Source organism: Balaenoptera physalus (assembly GCF_965194825.1).
Source record: "Balaenoptera physalus genome assembly, chromosome: 2".
Classification (NCBI taxonomy): Eukaryota; Metazoa; Chordata; class Mammalia; order Artiodactyla; family Balaenopteridae; genus Balaenoptera; species Balaenoptera physalus.
In genome coordinates, this window is record NC_138883.1 from 175883579 (window position 1) to 175908362 (window position 24784).

Consider the following 24784-nt stretch of genomic DNA (forward strand, 5'->3'; position numbering starts at 1 on the left):
TAGCAGACGCTCCCAACTTCATTCTGAGGTGTTACTTTTGATAATTACCTCCACCAAGGGAGGCCATATTTCTTAGGAGAGTAAAGAAGAGAAAAGGTGAGCTTCCTTTCCAGGAACAAATGCTCCTTTTTACTTCTGCCACTTCCTCAACCTAGTAGGAGTTGAAGGCAACAACCTTCTCGCCCAGGCTCTCTTGAACCCACAGCAATGTGCTTTTGTTCCCCGTCTACCCCACAGCCCACTTTACCAAAGCTGTCCTCACAAAGGTCTCCAAGCCTGTTCTCCTTGCTTAATCTAATGACTTCTTTCAGGCTACATCCTACCAGGTCTCCTCCTAGCGTTTGACCCTAACAAACACCCATTCTTTCTTGAAAATTTCCTACTTTTTAAAAAAACTGTATCATTTTTTTAAATTTTATTTTATGTTTTTGGTCGCGCTGCGTGGCATGCGGCTTCTGAGTTCCCTGACCAGGGATCGAACCCATGACCCCTGCAGTGGAAGCACAGAGTCTTAACCACTGGACTGCCAGGGAAGTCCCAACAATTTCCTACGTTTAACTGTTTGCTCGTTCACCAAATACTTATTGCATTCTCCTCAGAGCCATACATCACTCTGGACATTGGGAAATCAGCCGCGAATAAGACAGACAAGGTCTTTGTCTCTTAAAGCTTCTCTTTTAACTGAGAAAGATAGCAAATAAATACAACGAAAAAATCAACAAATTGTTTAGTAAAGTGAAGGCTTCTCTAAGGAGGTGACCTTTGAACTAAGACCTGAAAGACAAGGAAAAGTCATCACTCACTGATCTGAGTGGTAGAGTGTTGCAGGTAGACACAAGTGCAAAGGCTCTGAGGAGGGCCGAGCCTTGTTTAATTCAGGAACAGAACGGCCAGGGTAGCTAGAGTAGAAGGCCAGTGGTGGGGATGGCAGCACATGAGGTCAGACAGGCAGGCAGTAGTTAAATTTGCGGTTCCACTCCTATAGCTCTGCCCTTTGGTCTCCTCCAAGGGCATCTTCCACTAAATGTCCTTCCCTTCCGTCAGCCCCTGGTCCTTGTCTTTATGCTGTCTCCCCCCAGGACTCTGTCAGTTTCTCCATAAAATGATTACTCATCAGTTAGAATCAATTTCCTCCTCTTTGGTTCTTACATAAAACTCTGTTGACCCTTTTATACCCAGACCTTATGTACTCTTCAATTTTTCAATCATCCTGGAAGCTTCTTGAGTACAGGAGTTCATCTTATTTATTCTTCAGCAGGGACAATGGCTTTCTTGTTGTTCTTCTTTGGGTTTTGGCTCTTTGATATACAAGTACAAAATAAATGTTTTTTTAATGTGTTTGTTTAATTGAATAAGTGAGTCTTTAACTAAAGAATGTTGTCCTAGCAAAATATGAAAAAAACTAGTGCTTCAAACATAACTTACAAAATTAAGTCCTTGCACACAAAAATAGGACATGTTGATGAGAAACAGTAGAATATAACATTTGAGAGCTGAAGTCTGGACCTAGACTTCTGGGACAAAATCCCAGCCCTGCTACTTACTAACTGCGACCTTGGGCAAGTTCCTTAACCTCTCGTGCCTTTGTTTTCTCGTCTGTAAAATGAGGGTAGTTGTATGCATCCCGTAGGGTTATTTCTTTAGGTTGAGTGATTAAATGCATATGAAGTACTAGCAAAGAACATAGAACTCCATAGCTATTGGCTCTTCTTTACTGATAGGCTGAAAAACTTTGCACACTGGTAGTTTATAAATGGAGTGTACTTGACTTTCATGTACGTGTCAAGCGATCCTTGTTTGATTTTTAGCAAGTTTTGGAGTGCCCTCAAAAGTCGTTTCTTTACAAGTAGAATCACCATAGCCAAGAAACTAAGGGTTTGACTAAAAGAATCATCGCCTCACTCAATTTACTTGATTTGTGGTTAGAACTACTGTCGACAGAACTGAAGGGCAACAGAAAGCTCACATTTTTCCTTCTAAGGAGACTGTTAGTAAACTCTTTGCTGCACGTACCACAAACTGCAGAAATTCCTAAAGAGCAAGCCTGGAGGAACATGTGTCTTCGAAACAGAGGGAATTGGAAAGGCAAGAATGGCCCTTGTTTTCGAGCTGCGGAACTCTGATGCATCCGTGCAGGTCCGGAGACATTTTCTCAGACCAGCGAGAAGTTGGTATTGAGTCCCTGCAGTTTCAACCGCCGCCCCTCCCCCGCCCCCCAACACAGCCAGTCAGTCCCATTCGTTATTAGAGCAACTTGCGAGTGAAGTGCAGCGATGCAACCAGACTTGGGGAGATTGTCTTAGCATGTTTTTGGGGGTCTTTGCATGCATTCAGGAACGCCACTGTACCTTGAGAATTTAATGAAGTTCTTCCACTAGCTGCCAGGAATGTGGCAAATTAGTGACCCAGAAGGCGATTGTTTTTCCGTGTTTCTGTCACTTTAATAGTCCAGATGAGGGCCGACAACAGGCGCCGCGACCTCTTAGGCGTTTTGGCTGATTAACTAAGCACCTTTTGCTCTCTGCTCTTTCTTTTTAAATTTTTGGGGGAGTTGGGGATTGTCAATAGTGAGAGACCTTTCTAGAACACAGAAGTCCCTTGAGAGTAGTAAGCTTTGCTTTCCAAGAGAGCAAAGCTAATGGCAAGAATCATTAAACGCAGCTGAATAACACCCGGAAAAGAATGTGACTCATCTTTCACGGCTGAAACCTCATGATTTATGATGAGCAGACAGTGGGCAGATGTTTTGTGGTTCGTACTTGTTGATTATTAAGGTTCTTTGCTGTTCACTGACTCAGCCAGTGTTTCGTTTGTTTATTTGTAACAATTCCTCAGTCTTACTAAAGATCCTGCATTTCTCTAATTTTACAAAATGACCTTGGATGAGATGGAGTAAGCAGATTAGAAACAATGATTTGAGGGCTATGAAATATCTCTAACTACTGCATGATTTTATTTCTTCTAAAGAAAATGGAATGGTATTTTATGTTAGTTATATTACTCTCTGATTTCAAAAATGAATCAACATGAGAGAGATGACTATATTTGTGAGCCTACAGCCTCAGGAGATGACGCATTGTCAAAACATGACATTAAAGGAATAAATTCTTTAAATGGCTTATTTTTGCATTAGAGACCACAGCTGGCTAAGTCATTTAGGTTAATACACTTTTAATGTTTTTATATGTGCAGTAGTCATAAATTTATTAAATATAACTCTCATGTAACTTCCCCTTCAAAAAATCTAAAAAATAGAACATTTCCCATTAGCCCTCGGAAATAACCCTCCACCTCCTTATCTTTTCTAACCACTACAAGGTCCCCACTGCCTAGAGGTAATCACGATCCTGACTTCGATGGTGATAAACACTTCACTTTTTGTCATTTTACCACTCCTGCACACAGCCTTAGGCACTATAGAGTTGTTTTGCCCCTTTTTTGCACTTTTTATATAAATAAAATCATACTCTGGGTATATATACTTTGAAGACTTGTTTGTTTTTTTTTTTTTTTTTAGCTAAATATTATATTTCCAAGATTGGTCTATGATGTTTGTTTACAAAATATTCCATTGTAGAACCTATATTAGAAAAAAAATTTTTAATAAAGTATGGATATCTTTTTTAAAAATTTATTTATTTATTATTTATTTTGGGCTGTGTTGGGTCTTTGTTGCTGCGCACGGGCTTTCTTTAGTTGCAGCGAGTGGGGTCTCCTCTTGGTTGCGGTGCGCAGGCTTCTCATTGAGGTGGCCTCTCTTGCTGCGGAGCACGGGCTCTAGAGCGCAGGCTCAGTAGTTGTGGCGCACGGGCTTAGTTGCTCCGCGGCATGTGGGGTCTTCCCGGACCAGGGCTCGAACCCATGTCCCCTGCATTGGCAGGCAGATTCTTAACCTCTGCGCCACCAGGGAACTCACCAGAAAATTTATGTATCCACTTCTGCTGGTGAACATTTGAGCTGTTTCTAGTTTCTGAGTCTAATAAAATCGTAGTGCAATAATTAATGTGCAATAACTATGAACCTGAGTCATCAAGAAAAGGTGCACTCGGTTTCCATATGTTTGATATAAGGATATATGGCATTGGAGATTATTTACATTAGAACGCATCTAAACATGGTATTTCTGAGCACGTAAGAGAGTGACTCAATACCAGAAAGTTCGCTTACTTAGAATGTCCTAATGAAAAGATGTAATTACGTTCAGTAACTACACTGCACTGGGAAGCAGAAGGCTAGGAAGCTGCATTTTGCTAATAGATTTTCCTATCCTTTTATTTTTCCACCCAGAAAATCATAGTATTGAATTTATTTCAGGCGTGTTTTTAAGGAGTTGCAGTATGATCACAGATCTTCAAACACATCCAAGTCAGACAGCATCAATCCAGTTATCTCAATCTTAAAGGCATTTATAGAAAACGACACATTGCGTGCCATCAATAACCTGCTGATACGTAGCAGACAGAACATTCTGTGCAATGGTACAATGTAGGGAAATATACAAGATGCCATATACAAGGGTAGGAAGAAATGCTAGTTTAAACATCTAACTGAGCATATGAGTGAAGGTAATGACAAGGGAGGTGAATGAATCTTGGATAATACTCTAGCTTACAAAGAATTAATAGGCCATTCATTCATTCATCCATCGTGTATTAATTAGGCACCAGCTATGTGTTAGACCACAGCGATACTAATATGTGTAAACAGAGTTTCTCCTCATGACATGCTACTGACTTATGGAGAAGAGAAGCATATGAGATAACTGTTTGCCTATACAGAGTAATTGGTGCTATGACAGAGGAATATGCAGTAGACAACAAAGGGAAGTTCTCTCTCTGAGAAGATCAGAGATCTTCTGAAAGGAAGCGAAGCTTGAATTGGGTCTTAAAATGTGGGTTGGCCTCAGCCCAGGGAGTCCGAGGGGGAGGTCCATCCTACAGTGAAGTAATGTTGCTGTCATTGCCATCACAGATACTTATGGAATGAATGGATGGTTGTGATGAAGGAATATTCAAGGAGAAATAAGTAAGCCAATCGGGAAGAAGAATACAGAGCAACAGAAATAATATTTGTTAAATAGTTACTGCTGATTGGGAACTTATGGGTGGCAGACACCGTGCTTAGCGCTTTACGTATGTTACTGATGTATTCCTCACACTAGCCCCATGAAAGACGTACAGTTAGTGCCTCCAGGTATGTGACCTGTGCTTATTTAGGAAGGTCCTACCTGAGGATTGATACTCTATCAGTGCTTTTCGGAAATTCTTAATAATTTTGAACAAAGGGCACCACATTTTCATTTTGCACTGCACCCCACAAAGGCCAGGAGAATCTACCTGGCCCTGAAACAGTAGTTCCCGACCTTGGCTGCCTATCAGAATGACCTGGGGAGCTTTGCAAACTCCATCTGCCCGAGTTGCATCCCAGACCAATTAAGTCAGAATCTCAGGGGCTGGGACGCAGGCACCAGTGATTCCACTTAGTAACCAGGCTGAGGACCGCTGGTTTCAGGCAAGTGGGAGTGTTTACCTGGATTCTTTTGGCCTGGTTTGTCCACCTGTGTATCCTATGCATCGTAATTCACAGGCTGACCACTATTAGATTTAAGAATACTTTTACTTAAGTTACACTTACGTGGTCGGTCTACACATACGCTTAAGGAGTTCTGCTAACTAGGTCTCAACACGCATCATCAAAGACTGGGACTTCTGTAAGAAACAGCTAATCTGACACTCTAATTTAAAAGGAGTATATATCCTGAAAAAAAAAAACAAAAAAACCCTCTAATTAGAAAAGATACATCCACTCCAATGTTCATTGCATGTTTACATTAGCCAAGACATGGAAACAACCCAGTGCCCATCCGCAGACCAATGGTTTAAGGAGATGTGGTGTGTATGTATATATATATATATATATATATATATATATATCTCACATATATGTATAAAAGAATGAAATATTGCCATTTGCAGCAACATGGATGGACCTAGAGAATATTATACGTAGCGAAGTAAGTCAGACAAGGAAAGACAGACACTATATGATATCACTTATATGTGGACTCTAAAAAATAATACAAATGCATCTGTATATAAAAACAGAAACAGACTCACAGACATAGAAAACAAACTTATGGTTACCAAAGGGGAGGTGGGGAGGGACAAATTAGGAGTGTGGGATTAACAGATACAAACTACTATACATAAAATAGATAAGCAACAAGGATTTACCGTATAACACAGGGACTTTTATTCAATACCTTGTAATAACCTATAACGGAATATAATCAGAAAAAAATAACTGAATCACTATACTGTATACCTGAAACTAATACAATATTGTAAATCAACTATACTTTAAAAAAAAAAAAAAAGGCCAGTGTGGAATACTAAGACATTTATCCTAAGAGACTCCTTATATTGAAATAGGTCTGGGGTTCAATGAAATAAATCACTGTTATCTGGGGTTAGGCAAGCTGCAGGGCTCCTGACCTATTTGTATGGACCAAACCCTAGGTTGGAGATTTGTAATATATGAACTCATTTGATATTTAGAGAATAAAGAAACAAAATCCTTCACCTCTCCCAAATACTTGTTTTTACAGTTATCTCCAGTTTTTCATCTGATACTCAGAGAATAGCTTTGACTCCACAGACCTTCTGAGATGGTCTCAGGGTCCTCAGACCCCACTTTGAGAACCACTGACCTGGGGAATGTGCATCTTGAAAGAAGTCAGAACTCCAAATCTGCACACAGAAATATTTTCCAGTTTCACTTGTGGTAGGAATATGTGCTCTGTCATTCACTTGTGAGGATTTTAGTTTTATTTTTAATTGCCTCCCTAATCCTTTCTTCACTCAGCTATGGTCCAGGATACATTCAGATTAAATGTGTGTACTCTGGGCCATTTAGAAATAAATACTATTGATGTGGATACACAACTGTATTACAAAAAAGAATGATAAACACTCAGGAAAAAACATTCGCCCAAATGAAGTCCTAAGCAGTTGTTCATCACATTTTAAAACATGAAAGGTTCAGCTTGTAATACATCCCAAAGTTCCACAAACAAAACAAAGAGTCTCAAGTTTTTCTTCTCAAAAAAGCAAGTGATGAATCATGTCTCTAGTGTTTTTATTGATGAAATATGGTTGGAATATTTTTTTTTCTTAGAGTTGGTACTCCTAAATCATCTCTTACTATAAAAACAGTGGTATGGCGGAGATAGAAGCTTAAAAAAATATATGTGTTTGTAGTCAAAATCAGGGAGCAAACAATCACATTTTTGTGATTTACATAAACTTACGTCTAGAAAGTAGGATTAGTTTCACTACTTCACTGGAGAATTAGTAAAATGAAATCACATGGTAAAAACTATTACATTTTAGCTCATGAGCTTATTTTCAGCAGTCCTATATATTCTTTTCTGTAGTACCTTTATCCCGAATTCATTGTTTCCCCCAGATCTATTTTCTTTGTCTTTATTTTATTCGATTATATTGAATTCATAAATTCATGCTTTTAAAACTTAGAGGTTCATCAGAGAGTAGAATGGTGGCTCCCAGGGGCTGGGGGGTGAGGGAAATGGGGAGAGGTTGATAAAAGAGTACAAAATTTCAGCTCTAAGATGAATAAGGCCTGGGATCTCATGTAAAATGTGGCGACCATAGTTGATAAGGCTGTATTGTATCATTGAAATTTCTTAAGAGAGTGGAACTCAAATGTACTCACACCTTCCCCAAAAAAGAGGTAAATGTGAGAGAGAAAAGATATGTTAATTAACCTGGTGGAGGGAATCCTTTCACAATGTGTATGTCTTGGCTATTGTAAATAGTGCTGCAGAGAACATTGGTGTGCAACCTAAGTGTCTATCGATAGATGAATGGATCAAGAAGATATGGTGTATACACTACTATATATAAAGTAGGTAACTAATAAGGACCTACTGTTGCCTGTGCTAGAGTTCCCTAGCACAGGGAACTCTGCTCAATACTCTGTAATGACCTATATGGGAAAAGAATCTAAAAAAGAGTGGATACATGTATATGTATGACTGATTCTCTTTGAGTACAGCAGAAACAACACAACATTGTAAATCAACTAAATTCCAATAAAAATAAAAAAAAAAGAAGATGTGGTGTATATATACAGTGGAATATTACTCAGCCATAAAAAAAAATGAAATCTCGCCATATGTGACGTGATGGATGATCTAGAAGGTATTATGCTAAGTGAAATAAGTCAGGCAGAGAAAGACTAATACTGTATGATTGCATTGATATGTGGAATCTAAAAAACAAAACAAACAAAATAAAAAACAGACTCAGATACAGAGAACAAACTGGTGGTTGCCGGAGGGGTGGGAGTGGGAGCTGAGAGAAACAGACGAAGGGGATGAAGAGGGGCAGACCTCCAGTTATAAAATAAATAAGCCAATAGGATATAAAATACAGCATAAGGAATATGGCCAATAATACTGTGATAACTTTGTATGGGGACAGATGGTTACTAGACTTACTGTGGTGACCATTTCACAATGGTCAAATCACTGTGTAATAATAAACGTCAAATCACTCTGTAATACACCTGAAACTAACATAATATTGTATGTCGACTATATTTCAATAAAAAAGTATGTGTATATCAAATCTCCAAGATGTACAATTTAAATATCTTACAATTTTTTTTTGAATAGGTTTTTTTGTTTGTTTGTTTTTAATTTATTTATTTATTTATTTATTTATTTATGGCTGTGTTGGGTCTTCGTTTCTGTACGAGGGCTTTCTCTAGTTGCGGCGAGCGGGGGCCACTCTTCATCGCAGTGCGCGGGCCTCTCATTATCGCCGCCTCTCTTGTTGCGGAGCACAGGCTCCAGTTGCGCAGGCTCAGTAATTGTGGCTCACGGGCCTAGTTGCTCCGTGGCATGTGGGATCTTCCCAGACCAGGGCTCGAACCCGTGTCCCCTGCATTGGCAGGCAGATTCTCAACCACTGCGCCACCAGGGAAGCCCAAATATCTTACAATTTTATATGTCAATTATATGTCAGTAAAGCTGAAATTTTAAAAGAATTCGAGGTTCTTTTTAATGATAATGCAAATAAATCATTAAAATAACATTCCTTACTTAATACTTAAAATGTTTGACAGGCTCCATATGCGTATATATTATATAATCAAATACAAACGCAGCTAGACATCAGGTATACTCCTTTCAGGACTCACTATGTCAACAGCTTATTTTTCTTTTTCTTTTTTCTTTTTTTTTTTAATCTTTATTAGAGTATAATTGCTTTACAATGTTGGGCTAGTTTCTGCTGTACAACAAAGTGGGGCTTCCCTGGTGACGCAGTGGTTAAGAATCCACCTGCCAATACAGGGGACACGGGTTCGAGCCCTGGTCCTGGAAGAGCCTACATGCCGCGGAGCAACTAAGCCCGTGCTCCACAACTCCTGAGCCTGCGCTCTAGAGCCTGCGAGCCACAACTGCTGAGCCCGCGTGCCACAAATACTGAAGCCTTCGTGCCTAGAGCCGGTGCTTTGCAACAAGAGAAGCCACCACAGTGAGAAGCCCGCTCGCCACAGCTAGAGAAAGCCCACGCTCAGCAACAGAGACCCAACGCAGCCAAAAATAAATAAAATAAAATAATTTTTTTAAAAAGTGAATCAGCTATACATATACATATATCCCCATATGTCCTCCCTCTTGCATCTCCCTTCCACCCTCCCTATCCCACCCCTCTAGGTGGTCACAAAGCACCGAGCTGATCTCCCTGTGCTATGCGGCTGCTTCGCACTAGCTATCTGTTTTACATTTGGTAGTGTATATATGTCCATGCCACTCTCTCACTTCGTCCCAGCCTCCCCTTCCCCCACTGTGTCCTCAAGTCCATTCTCTACTTTTGCGTCTTTATTCCTGCCCTGCCACTGGGTTCATCTGTACCATTTTTCTAGATTCCATCTATATGCATTAGCATGTGATATTTGTTTTTCCCTCTCTGACTTACAAGAGCTTTCATTTAAATAAAAATTAGGTGAAAGTTCAGTTAACCAAGCAAGTACTAGTTATTCTGACCAATTTTTTTTTTTAACCTGAATTGATTGTGAATGTCCTAGAGATTATCATTGGCAGTTCTGAGAGTATCGCCTAAAGTCTTTTTCATCGAACACGTTTAACAGAATAATAGTTTTAGAATTGCTAACAGTGGGCCAAGTGATTAACCTGTAGTTTGAGTGACTAGTTGAATGACCTCTCTCTGCCCTGGAAGACTCTGAGCCTCAGGCATGTCAAGTCACTTAACCAGTTAGTTTGCGGCAGCAGAGTGGGAACTTACTCAGTTCTCCTGTCTCTGAGTCCAGCATACTCTCCACTTTCCTGAACGTACATCCCGGTTTTGCTGCGCTGTGCACGGGATCGTGGCTGTAACAGCAACACGAGAGCGCATTCATGGTGGGGACGTTAAAGCTGAAAGCAGCCTAGTTGACAGGCTGTAAATTCTACCCTCAACCGAATACGAAGGCAAACATGGTGTAGAAATCAGTGTGTAAGGTGCCTTCAACTCTTGCTATTGCTCTAAAGAAAATCAAATAAGGTAAAGTGATGGAGAGTAGTTCCACCTCAGTCCTGGGGAGCTCAGGGCTTCTTCGAGGAGATGAGTTTTGAAGTGAGACCTGAATGGTGTGAAAAGGTGGTAGCCAGGCTCATGTCAACAGGGAAAGCTTTCCAAGCCGATGAAGGGCAAGTGCAGAGCCCTGACACAGGCACGTGCTTGGCATGGTCTGCAGACAGAAGGAAGGCCGGTGTGGTGGCAGCATGGCAGGGACAGGGCAGAGCGAGGGAGATGAGGTCAGGGATGTGGCCAGGAGCCAGTTCTCACCAGGCCCTGCACATGATGGTTTTATCAGTTGCAGTGAGAAGCTATTAGGAGATTTTTTTTTTTTTGGCCGCACTGTGCAGCATGCGGGATCTTAGTTCCCCAACCACCAGGGACCGAACCCATGTCCCCTGCAGTGGAAGCGCAGAATCTTAACCACTGGACCGCCAGGGAAGGCCCCCATTAGGAGATTTTAAGCAGCAGAGTGAGAGAAGTGAATCCATGCTTTAAAAAAGACCACTGGCTGCTCTATGGGGATCGGACCAGCAGCCCTGCAATAAGTTAGGGGCTCTCGCTAAGGAGATCATGAGAGAGATGATGAAGGTTGGCCGCTAGAGTGGACGGGGCTCGCTGATGAGTGTTTGGTCTGGATCACAGGAGTGGGTAGGGGTTCTGTTCACTGTAGTGTGCAGGACTGCCACGTCGGGGGAAGAATCAGTAGTTCTTTCGGAAGCATGTAAGGTCTGAGAAGGCTGCCGGAAAGCCATGGGAAGGTATCTAGTTGGCGTCACGTCCAAGAGCCTGGTACTCAGAAGCTAGAGTATTTAGGACCACACGTCACAGAAACTGAGAGAAGGAGATCCAGGAGTAGGAAACAATTATTCCTTCAACACAGGTGAGAAGTGGAAATTTCAGGAGGAAAACCCTTAAGATAGCAAGATAAAGAAGGGCTGGGGGAAGAGGATTGGGAAGTGGGACCAGAGGGGATATCTCAAAACAGTGGGGGAAAAAAACAACACGTCATGTACCCTTCCTAATCCCCCCAGGACACACCTCACAGTGAATAATTCAATGACAGTTGTATTAAGGGGAAATATTGAAACATTCAGCATAGTACACTGACTTACATAGATGCATTCAACTACTAGAGAAAATAATTAGCCATTTTTCCTTTTTTTTCCTGAATTTTTAAAAAATTTTATACAATTAAAGGTTACTTTCCATTCAGAGTTACTACAGAATATTGGCTATAGTCCCCGTGTTGTACAACAGATCCTTGAGCCTGGACAAATAGTTTGTCCAATAGTTTGTCCCGCCCACTCCCCCACCCCTATACTGCCCCTCCCCCCCCCCCACTGGTAACCACTTGTTTATTCTCTATATCTCTCAGGCTGCTGCTTTTTTGTTATATTCACTACTTTGTTGTATTTTTTAGATTCCACATATAAGGGATATCATACGGTATTTGTCTTATGCTGTCTCGCTTCTCTTAGCATAATACCCTCCAACTCCATCCATGTTGCTGCAAATGGCATTATTTCATTCTTTTTTATGGCTGAGTAATATTCCATTGTATGTATGTACCACATCTTCTTTATCCATTCATCTGTTGATGGACACTTAGGTTGCTTCCGTGTCTTGACAATCGTAAATAATGCTAGCAATTTTTCTTTTATCGTTATCCATGGAAAGACGTTTAATGATACGGGAAGAGAGTTTTACTATGTTAAGTGCAGGTTGTAAGTACCAAAAAATTACACACTATACCTTTCAGGGTCAGATTCACAATGGAACAGATCCATTGAGGGATAAAGAGGTCAAAGGGCCCCCCAAAACACCTTCTCCTTCCATTATTCCTAGAATTGTTCAAAGCGGCAGCTTTGACTTCAAGTTACTGTGGCTTCTCCTTAATAACAATACTCAAGTGTATTTTCAAGTATATCTTATCTAGTCATAGGGAAGTGGGAGGGGGGCTGCAGGAGAGAGTCCCTTTCAGTGCTCGTGGTCAGTTGGTTGTAATGTGTTTGAAATTAACATGTCTCAAAAAGGAAGTTGTTCAGCCAGTGTAAATTCTTAACTAGTGATAAAGCCCATGATATGGAAAAAAGGCAGCTATTTTATCAAGGTGAAAAGAGGGGCCGAAAGCCAGCTGAGTTCTTCTCACTGCTAAATTTTTTATAAAATAAAAAGAGAAGGCCTTTATTGATTTGAGTGGCTCTGATTTAAATAAAGATTTTCTCCTCATCTGCACTTAGATGAATTGGGAGCAAAGTCGATAATGGGTTACTTAGAAGAATAAAGTCTGAAGAAGGAGATTCAATAGTACAAGTACTTGGGTTAAATAGTATAGCTTTGGGACAAAATTACTTTGCTGTTGCTTACAGTCTTCTCAGTCAATAACTGATAGCTCTGTTGGAATTGTGCCATGAAGTATAAAAAAAAAAAATTTATTACTAACTCTACTCCAATAAAAAATTTTTTTAAAATTTATTAGTAACTTCTTAGGTGGAAAGAAAACTCAGTTGTGGATGAGACTATTTTCATTTTGTTTTTCGTTTTTTGGGGGGTTTTTTTGTTTTGTTTACTCTGACATTTGGAATTGTTTGCTATTTTTACTTCTTGAGAAAACCATGTGTTTGGCTGTTATTTACAAAAAACACATTGTGAGGCTTAGAGTATCCACACAGGCTAGAGATTTGTTTTGCTGTTACGATTCACTGTCTGGTTAATGCATGCCATAATTATCCATATTTGTACACATATCATGGCCTTTTGTAATCAAAGACAATGCTATTGAAGGCATAAGCTCTAAACTGGGGTGTGATCAAGGGAATTTTTTTTCACAGTCCTTGCCCATTAGGTAAACAGTCTGGACTTTGAAGTTTGGAGTGGCCATTCGAAATATGTGACCTGAAAAACTCCACATTGTTTTTTGACTCCTGGCAACAAAACATATTTATCCTTTGGCCACCACCTCCTCATCCAGAAAGGTCTGCTGCTGTTTTAGATTTGAAAACAACACATGGGAAAGTTGTCTCCGAATGAGCATTTGGTACAGCTGAAGCTGCCCTCCCTGCCTTTTCTATGTTTACATAGACAATAACAATTTGGAATACAAATGCAGCAATAAAAAGAACCTTTCTCTTGGAGGATTAGTGAACATGCCTCTTTAGTTATAAAAATAGCACTTGAGGAGCTCTCTGGTGGTAATGTCATTTTCATTAAGCTTTTTTCACAGTTTAGCAAAGACTTGGAGGTCAAGCTCGGGGTGCGGTGGAAGGGGGTTGGAAGCAAGTTTAAGGCAAAGTATTAGGTGTGTGGGTGCCGGTAGGGACTGCAGAAAGCTCAGGTCCTTCCGTCTGAAATCTGACGCCGAGCAACTCCAGTGATCTCTGGGGGCTCCTCCCGTAGAGAATCATAGGATCACCTGGCACACGGCTGAGCGCACAGGGGCTGCTTCTGAGTTGCTGCAAAGTCACAGTGGTCTTCTTCTCCTGTCCCTCCCCTTTGCCTCTCCAGCCCCCTCGCCCGCATTCAGACAACCTGATTGGAATCTCACATCGTGTCACCTTGGGTTATAATTTAAAGTTCTTCACATCCACGGCATTGACGCAAAGGGCACCTTCAGGTTACTCAAATTCCTCACTGTTGCCCTGTTGAGCCGGATAATTCTTTGTTGTGGAAGTGAGCTGGGCATCGAAGCATCCTTGGCTTCTACCCACCAGATGCCAGTAAGCTCCCCACCCCTCCCCATGGGGCAATCAAAAATGTCCCTAGTCATTGCTAAATGTCCCTGGGGGATGAAATCACTCCCCGTTGAGAACCACTGAGTTATAGCAAGGAAAACTAATATTTATCTGGCATCTCTGATGTGCCAGATATAGACTAGATATTTTATGTAATCCAGATCATTATCGTTTGAAGCCTTTATCTCCTTTTTATAGATTGGAAACCTGAGGGATGGCAAGGATAGCGGTAGTGGTCTTTTTCAGTTTTATTTTTTGGGTCCTTCTTTATTTTCCGGTACCCAACAATGAAAATGGATTATAACCAGAGAAATTACTCACAGTTACTCCCGTTAATTTATACCTCAATTATCCCCATGCCTCTTTTTCTTTCTCAGTAGTCTATTTGTCATTGATGTCTACACTGCTTCCTTAATCTCTCTTTTTCAGCTTTTCTCTTCATCCTCTTTCCAGAGATCACAAGAAAATATCCCTCAATCCCATTTTGAAAGCAAGAAAAAAGTCCTGTTAAATGTGTGAAAAGAATGCTATACCTGTAACAAGAAAATACTGTTGTTTTGTATTACAAAGTTTATAGATGCTTGGAAAGGCATTGAAATCCCTGTATGGTCCGTTCAGAATCTCCATCGTCATCCTTCTCTTATTCAAACCCCAGGTGTTTTTTGCTTGCCTGACATCGATGTTGGTTAGATATTTTTCCATTGTAGTGGCGTTTTAGTGGCATTTTATATTAATGTGGGGCAAGACTTGGAGAGCTAGTCATCATATATGCCATTGTCAGAAAAGAAACTGTGTTTCAAATTGAAAACTGGTGTCCACGTATACCTTTCCCAAAATTGTAGACCATTTCTCTCAAACAAATAGAGGATGAATATGAGCTAAAGTTTGTTTTTTTCTTAATTCATTGAGGGAACCAGCAAGATGGTAAAGCCCATTTAAAAGACAATGGGAGAGACATAAGTACTTATAGCTATTCTAAGAAAGAATACTGGGCTAAGATTGTTAAATTAGATACACAACTGGTTGATGCTCTGCAGGGCGATAAAATAATAATTTGGGTGGTTATCTTTTATACAGAAACCATTAGCATTAGACAGATCCACGTCTGCTGGACAAATTCATTTGCATTTCTATCAGTTTTCTACAAGTTGATATCTACTCTCACAGAGATATAAAATATCCTAATCCATAGTAATTACTGAGCTAAACAAACGTTTCTAATTTCCCTCAAAAGTTAGACAATCCTTGGTTGCCTGTTAAATGCTTAAGAAAACTTTTTTTGAGGTTGGAAAAGTAATATAAGCCTATTTATTGTAGAAAGTTTTAAAAACACTAAGTTTTTAAAAAGGAGAGAAAATAACCATGCTCAAAACCACTACCCAGATGCAACCACTATAAATAGAATTCATATGTTTTCTTACAACTATTTTTCTAAATATTTTTTAAACATTTTTAAAAATTTCTTCAATGTTGTATCTATTTTATTTATTCATTTTTGGCTGTGTTGGGTCTTCGTTGCTGCGCACGGGCTTTCTCTAGTTGCGGTGAGTGGGGGCTACTCTTCATTATGGTGCGCGGGCTTCTCATTGCGGTGGCTTCTCTTGTTGCGGAGCAGGGGCTCTAGGCACGCGGGCTTCAGTAGTTGTGGCACGCGGGCTCAGTAGTTGTGGCTCACGGGCTCTAGAGTGCAGGCTCAGTAGTTGTGGTGCACGGGCTTAGTTGCTCCGCGGCATGTGGGATCTTCCTGGACCAGGGCTCGAACCCGTGTCCCCTGCATTGGCAGGCGGATTCTTAACCACTGCACCACCAGGGAAGCCCCTCTAAATATTTTTAACAGTGGAGTGATTATTGTGAAAAAAAAATTGGCAGGCTACTTTTTTTCCTTTCCTTACTCTCAAAGATCATATCCTATGTCTATGATTTTAATATCTCTATAATGATTTGGCACTTTTTATATCATGATTCTTTTCACTCTTTTTCCTCATTCATTTCTTTATTATGAACTTTTTCAGAATACAAAATAGCGTAGACAGCAATATAATGACCAATGGTATAGATACAACCTAGTTTAAGAAATAAAATATTGCTCATAGAGTTGCCCCCTCCCCCAATTAAATACCATCCAAATATACTCCTATCCAGATGGAACCACTGCTCTGGGTTTGGTACTTGTTTTCATATTTATCTTTATACTTGTAGCTCCTACGTAAAGTATATGGTATTTTTGCATATTTTCAAACTTTGTGCAAACTATATCACAGGTTCTTAAGGTATTAAGGTTCTGCAACTTGCTTTTTCTATCCACCTTACGTTTGTGGGGAGCTATGCCTGTAGTCACTTAGAATTCCTTCACTTTTAGTGCTGGGTACTGTCTACAACTGTGTTTATCCACTTTCCTGTTGATACACATGGAGGTTGGTTTCCATTTTTTACTCTAACCCTCGTGTTGCTAGGGACATTCTGTACCTACATCTCCCTGTGTACTTGTGCGAGGGTTTCTCTGGGCACATACTGAGGAATGTGATGCCCATCAATGGGAACTCACATCTGCCCTCTACAACACTCTGCTAAGTCCTTTACCTGACTGTACCAATTTATACTCCCACCCACAGTGCACGAAAGTCTGGTAGCTCTACGTCAGGAGTTGGCAGACCTTCTCTGTGAAGGACCAAATAGGAAAGCTTTAAGCCTTGGTGCGCTACATACACGGTCTCTGTCACAACTACTCAACTCTGCTACTGAACACAAAATCAGCCATGGACAATTCCTAAGTGAATGAGCCTGGCAATGTTCTAATAAAGCTTTATTTAAGGACACTGAAATTTGAACTTCATATCATTTTCATGTGTCCCAAAATACAATTCTTCTTTTGATTTTTTTCCCAACCATTTAAAAATACGAAACACAGTCTTAGCTTGCAGGTTATGCAGAACAGATGGCTGGATAGATTCGTCACCTGGTCATAATTTGCCAACCCTTGCTTGACATCCTCTCCAAGATCTGGAATTTTCAGATACCTTCAATGTTTCCACTCTCCTGGGTAGGAAATGGTAAACTGTGAATTTAGTTTGTACTCCTGATTAGTGTGAAGTCAAACATTTTATCATGTTTATTAGCCACTAGGATTTTCTCTTCAATGATTTATCTCTTTGTGGGGTTTTTTCCCCCCATATGTATGTATTTTAGATTGTGGGTCTTTTATTTATTGACTTATAGAAGTTCTTTCTATTCCCTGGCTAGGAATCCTTTGTTGTATGGTTTGCAAATGTTCTCAGAGTATTGTGGTTACCATTTCACTTTTGAAAGGTATCTTTTGATGAAAAGTTTTCAAATTAAAGCTAAATGTATCAAAAAAAGAAGACTAAAGCACATGAAGAAACTAGAGGACATTTAAACATGTTAAACTGTGGGAGGCTGACTTTAAGGGTGGGTAGTAAATAGGAATCTTAAGACTGAAGTGACTGAGAGCCAGGAAAGGTTTAACATCTTGTCTGGAGGGCTTCACTGTGACCAAGGACTGCTAATAGTAAGATAAGTGTAGTACTACAGCCGCAGGCATACCTAGTTTTATCGCACTTGGCTTTTTTGTGCTTCACAGTATTGCATTGAGCAACTCTGTGGGCACCAGTTTTCTATCAGCATTTGCTCATTTCATATCTCTGTGTCACATTTTGGTAATTCTTGCAACATTTCAGATATTTTCATTATTATCATATTTGTTACGGTGATCTGTGATCTTTAATGTTACCATTGTAATTGTTTTGGAATTTTTTCGCAATGAAAAATTTTTTAATTTAAAAAAAAAACCCTAAATGTATCCAAGTGATACTTACTTGACTGTGAAAAAAATTTTATATTTTTCATACACCTTGAGAACGTGAAAGGTAACCACAAAAGGAAGATACCGCTCTCCTGGGTGCGAAAAGAGGAAATATTTCTTCATTGGGCGGAAGTAGAATGTTCCTCACTTTTATTCCAGACTCTTTTTCAGTTCCACTCATTTCCTTGAAGGCTAACAGTTTTGCAACCTGCAGTTCTCTAGGGAAGGCAGTGTCTTTTAAGTGCTGTCTTGAACAGAGCTGCCCAAAGGCATGCATCTGATATTCATGAAACGTTACTTGGCTTTCACAAGTTTGCAGGCTTCTCAATTGCAAGCCAGCTGACGTCATTCAGAGTAGAAAAAGCCCCTCCCACTTGCACTGGTTAATTGACTTTGATGGGCTCCTCTGCCTGGCTAAGTGGTTCTGGACCAGAGAACACAGTTGTAATCTGAAGAACTTTCGAAAGTCACCCTGTCCAAGACTGCACACCCCCCCCAAGACAGCGAGGAAGAAGGAAAGCAGTTGAAATGCTGGTCAGGAAAACAAGACTTGGCTGCCTGGAGCTTTGTTACTGAGTTCTTGCTCCTGTGAAGGCCTCTGGAGAGCTGGGCTCATTTGGAACCGGGCTGCTATGTTTGACAGACGCCTCATGTCTCCTCAAACTAAGTGCCTTCTTCCTGGGGTAAGCTTGTGGGCAGGGAGTCAGGCCAGATGCACGGTGTGGTGGAGAGAAAGCAGGGATGTACTGCCTTGTGAAGGGACTCGAGCAAATCACGTCGGTGGCTTCACTTTTTCAAAGCTTTTCTTAGCTTGCCAGAAATGCTGTCATTCACAGTGTGAATACATAAATGTCCAGGGAGCTGAAGCAAGTAAAACTGGAGCTTTGGTTTTAAAGTGTATCTTACTGAGATCGACTTAGTAGCTGGGAAGAGAAAGAGGGAGGCGGGGAAACTTGGTGGAAGTTGAAAATGCTTTTTCCAGCTGTCGGCTGTCACTTGTCGCTTCACGGACAGCCCAGCCACTGAGCTTTTTTTGTTTCTGAGGCTTTTCTGTGTAACTCAGAATGATGTGACTTCCCGTGCTGCTGTAAATTAAGATTTGATTGCTATTTGTCACACTAAAAGTTTTTTTAATGTAATGAAGTACAGAAATGAGAGTCTACTGTTTAAAATACTTAAGCAGAGAGCTTTACCTCACAAAGACTGGATGTTTGCGTCTTTGGACTCGGTTTAGATCTTTTAAAGAAAAGATCCTATCATTATTGGTACCCTTCCAGGGAAGGCTTTGGGGGAAAAAATAAAAAATTCTAGAACCCAAATGTAAATCGTAGCCTATAAAACTCATACAGTTACAGATATCTGTGCTAATTGGACACGAAAATATCATTGTAGAATCAATAAAGTACAGCTTGTCTAAAAATTCTTTCCAGGTTACCTCTTTTGTTTCCAGTTGTACCAACCTGCACTAAATTTAGTTTAACAGAGAAAAAAAATGCTTGCAGAGAAAAATATCTGTACTTTGGTAATCATTTCTTTTGGGTTGGATCATATAAAAGTATAGCACAGTCAGTAAATGGTGAGATGCTTTGCTTAATCTGTTGGATTTCAATGATCTTTTATTATATTTCGTTTTTGGTTTTTTTGGGTTTTTTTGGCTGTGTTTGGTGTTCATTGCTGCGCACGGGCTTTCTCTAGTTGTGGCAAGCGGGGGCTACTCTTCGTTGTGGTGCGTGGGCTTCTCATTGCAATGGCTTCTCTTGTTGTGGAGCACGGGCTCTAGGTGCATGAGCTTCAGTAGTTGTGGCACATGGGCTCAGTAGTTGTGGCTCGCGGGCTGTACAGCACAGCCTCAGTAGTTGTGGCGCACGGGCTTAGTTGCTTCGCGGCATGTGGGATCTTCCGCAACCAGGGATCGAACCCGTGTCCCCTGCATTGGCAGGCAGATTCTTAACCACCGCGCCACCAGGGAAGCCCTTGTTTTATTTTTTAAATTTACTTTATTGGAGTATAGTTGATTCACAATGTTGTGTTAATTTCTGCTGTACAGCAAAGTCACTTATACATATATATATATATATACATTCTTTTTCATATTCTTCTCCAGTATCACAGGATATTGAATATAGTTCCCTGTGCTATACAGTAGGACCTTGTTGTTTATCTCATATATATATAAAATTTAAAATTTTCCAGAGACACAGTTTTCCTTGCTTGTGTTGGCCCCCATTAGACTTTGTATACCTCAGTTATATTTCTTTAGGCTCTGACACGGCTGGCAACGTATACACTAATTATAAAGGATTTTGGGATGTTAGATACTTCACGAGTTTCTGAGCTTTTCAAGTGCCACTCAAGTTAATTCAGAAATTGTTCAGTACCTCTTTGCTTTGAAGGGCATCTGGAATCATCGTTTTCCATAAACTTGCCCACTTTCTAAGAATATTATCAGACACTAAATAGCTGCTACAGTCATTTCTTCCGAGGATTTCTATTATGAATTCGAAAAATGTTTAATCCATAACCCAGACTGCCAAGTATCCAAGCTGCCAAATATATTCCACCCATCAGTTTGAATATTTTCAGCCATAAAATTGGGCACAAAAAATGTCACAGTTTTTTAAATTGGAATGTCAGTCTGTATGATTCTAGAATAGCCACCTGAATAATTTCTCCTTTAGTTAATTTCAGTTCAGTCTTGAAGTATTATGGAGAATCTACCGAAGAACATTTACCCTTTTAAGCTACCTCCTCTTTCCCAAATCTAGATTTTTATTTCCTAAGGCCTAGTCACTCCTCATTTTAATTAACACTTGTGTTTGAATAGGGCTGATAAATGCATGGATTTTTGTTTTAATGGTTAAGGTGTAAAATAAGTCTTTATAAAGACTTTATTCTAGGGGATTAAGAGGTATTAAGTACCAGTTATAAAAAAATAAGTCACAGGGATATAATATATAGCACAGGAAATACAGTCAATATTTTATAATAATGGTGTATGGTATATAGTCTATAAAAATATTGAATCTCTATGTTGTACACCTGAAACTAATATAGTATATGAAGTCAGCTGTACTTGAATAAATAGTTTATTCTGTCCCCATGTAACACTTTCATTTAGTCATTCGCAAAGTTCCCCAATGACAGAGACTTTTCTTTCAATTCAGACAATAATATAAATGGGAGAGAATTTTTAAAAATACACATATATATATATTTATGTGTGTATGTATATGTATTATAGAATAATTTTTTAGGATGCTGAATAAATTAGGTGGTCTTTTTTTGTTCTAATCATGTATGGTTTCTGTTTTTCTATCACTTGTACTTTCTGAAGTCACTACAAACCCCAAATGCATAAAAAGCACATTTGGAAATTATACATTTAATTCTCATCTTGCATTAAAATAAAATGTATAAACCAGTGCAGTTTGGTAGAGGTAATTACTTTTTCATTGCCAAGGGCAAAAAAAAATATGACACTGTGAATTGGGAGACTGAGATCGACATATATACACTACTATATATAAAATAGATAACTGATAAGAACCTGCTGTATAAAAATAAATAAAATAAAATTCAAATTAAAAAAATATGACTCCAACTAGTATTAAGTATACTTGTTATCTTTTTATGAATTCTGCTATTATTGCATTGTAAGTTTCTTCAGCATAATATCCTTTATGACTAAAATGTGTGCCATTTTTTTTAGACCAAGATGGCCACTCCCTCTATCTCCTTTCCTTCCTCCAAATAAAAATGACCGCTCAGATTTGTGCAGGTTTTTCCATTTATTTAGTTCTGTTACCCATAATTTCAGCTTTTTCTGACTGTGATTAAGAGCAAGTGTTTGGAACTCTGCTCAATACTCTGTAATAACCTACATGGGAAAAGAATATGAAAAAGAATAGATACATGTGTATGTATAACTGAATCACTTTGCTGTACACCTGAAACTAACACAACATTGTTAATCAACTCTACTCCAATATAAAATAAAAATTAAAAAAATAAAAAGTATTAAAATGAAAAAAAAGCAAGTGCTTGGATACAGTGAGACCTGACTTTGAATGCTACACCATCCCCTTAACAACTCTCTGATTTGGCAAGTGTTATCTTCTCTGAGCCTCAATTTCATTATCTGTAAAATTAGGAAAATTGATATCTATGTTTCTAGATATTTGTGAGAATCTTTTTTAAATCCCTGTGCATATAGACTGCTTAGCATAATGCCTACAGTTATTAAGGGAATGCACATACCCACCTACATTTTCTGCAGTGGCTAATAATAAAAGAACTTAGCTCTGAGATCCCAAACTATGATATCTAGGAGAGGCAGCAAGGGAAAGTTGTGAGTTGTTTCTTGTTTGCATATTAGAAGAAAGAAAGATTAAAGTAAATAACAACCCTGTGAAGTGGGACTCCTAATAGGATATCTGTGGATCCAGTATCAGAGGGCTGGGAGGGCAGAAGGCAAGTATAAACCCTCCGAAACTATATGCACATATTTGAGTCTATGTGTATAGAGTCTTCTGGCATCAGGAGATTCTCCAAGTGGCCCTCAACTCCCAAATGGTCAAGAACCAGAGCTCTTGAATGGGAATAAGCCCTAGAGAACAAAAAATATGATGGAGGTTAAATATTCTAAGAAGTCTAATAATTTTCAAACTCTTTATTTCTCTTTACCTTTATATTGTTCATCAGTTTAGGGGGGAAAAAAGGAAACTGACGTGAGTCTGTGTATTCCCATATATTATAAAACAAATAGTGGTCTAAAGCTACAGATTTCTGCACCATTTTTCAGGTCTCATTTGTATTTAAATGGATGTATAATGTTAGAAAGGCTTGGGGGCTAGTATATGTAAGGATTCTTTAAAGGGTGAACACGGGAATGTGTGATTTATCACCTGGAAATGCCAGAATGTTTGCCCACATAAAACAGTCAATTTGTGGAAATAAAAATTTTCTGAGGGCTTCCCTGGTGACACAGTGGTTGAGAATCTGCCTGCCAATGCAGGGGAACACGGGTTCGAGCCCTGGTCTGGGAAGATCCCACATGCCGCAGAGCAACTGGGCCCGTGAGCCACAACTACTGAGCCTGCGCGTCTGGAGCCTGTGCTCCGCAACAAGAGAAGCCACAATAGTGAGAGGCCCGCGCACTGCGATGAAGAGTGGCCCCCGCTTGCCGCAACTAGAGGAAGCCCTCGCACAGAAGCGAAGACCCAACACAGCCAAAAATAAATAAATAAGTAAATAAATAATCCTTCCCTCTAAAAAACTAAGTAAATAAATAAATAAATAAATCAGATGGGCTTATACAAAAAAAAAAAAAATTTCTGAAATACCAAAGAGATTTGCCAAGTTATTTTTATAGTTTAAATTGAAAACACTTGAAAGAGAGCTTTCCATGTCAAAGTAATTAATTAAAAGTTATTCGTATTAAAAATACAAGAAATTTTAAAGGAAATGTGCGTAGGAACACTCCAGAATCTCCCTGCTTTGGGTCAGATATTTTTCTTCTGGCAAATCACATCCCATTCCTTCTCCACAAGCGTACATACTTTTATAGTTGTAACTACAGTGCACAGACTGTTTAGGATGCTGCCCTTTTCCTTCAACTGTATTTTGAAATCACTTTCTAATCACAGAACGATACAGCATGGTGTGGATTTACCATAGCTCTTCCAAAGAGAGTGGACATTTATTGTTAGACTTTTAGTTAATTCCATAATGTTGTTTTTATAGATAAATCTATCATAACAATTTTGAGCATATGGTTTTTAACAAATAACTTCTTTGAGATAAGTTCTCGGATGTGGAATTATTTGTGCAAGTGAGTGGGATTGAATGTTCTTATGTCTCTGGCTATGCCTTCCCATCATTCTTTTCAAAATGATTATATCAGTCGACAGTAAGAACATAATATTATTATTATGCTAATTTTGTCACAATACACCCCACATTAGGTGTTAATAATTGCCTTCAAATGTAAATAACTACACAGCATCACTTTAATTTCTGTTTAGTAGATTAACTAGCAAAGGTGTATATTTATCAGAAATTTGTATATTCTTTGTATCTCTGTGTAAATTATTTTATTAGATTTCCTGTGTTTAGATTACAGTATTAAGTTTATTTGTTAGATAGTAAGAGTACCTCTTTAAAGAATAAACTATTAGACCATTTTCCCCTATCCAGTCTTACCTATCAAAATATTTCCTCTCATAAAAGCTAATCTGATATTTGTATTGTGACACCCTGCTCATATCACTAGAGGGTACATTAGTGTAAGACAACAGAGTATTAGTTTGATTAGAAATTGACACTAGACCAGTCAAAGAATTAAGCCTTCATTTTGGAAAGCAGGACACAAAGCTTTTGACTTTATTCAGATATCTACCTTATTTTCTGCAGAGAGCTAATAACTGTTATACAAATAAGAAAAAGACCACATCTGACTCAAGCTGTAGTTCATACGAAAAGTGTGTCCTGTCTCACCTTGAGGGTCATAGATTTTGCATTAAGGACAGCAGGGGCCAATAGATTGTCAAGTTGTTGTTGATTCTGTTGACCTAAGGAAAAATGCACAACAGAAGAGCTGTGAGTTGAAGTTTTATTCGGGGACC

General features: G+C 39.3%; 1 protein-coding gene across 5 annotated transcripts in view; it reads left to right on the forward strand.

Moving 5' to 3' along the window:
• CACNB2 (calcium voltage-gated channel auxiliary subunit beta 2) overlaps positions 1–24784 on the forward strand; it is a 410393-nt gene that overhangs the window by 200773 nt on the left and 184836 nt on the right. Inside the window, exon 1 of one of the 5 annotated variants that reach the window (XM_082452857.1) lies at positions 16288–18844. The exons of the other annotated variants lie outside the window; for them this stretch is intronic. Coding sequence (XP_082308983.1) covers positions 18794–18844 — 51 coding nt within the window. The 5' untranslated portion in view covers positions 16288–18793. Of the gene's footprint in view, positions 1–16287; positions 18845–24784 lie in introns of those variants that run through there. 5 annotated transcript variants of the gene reach the window in all.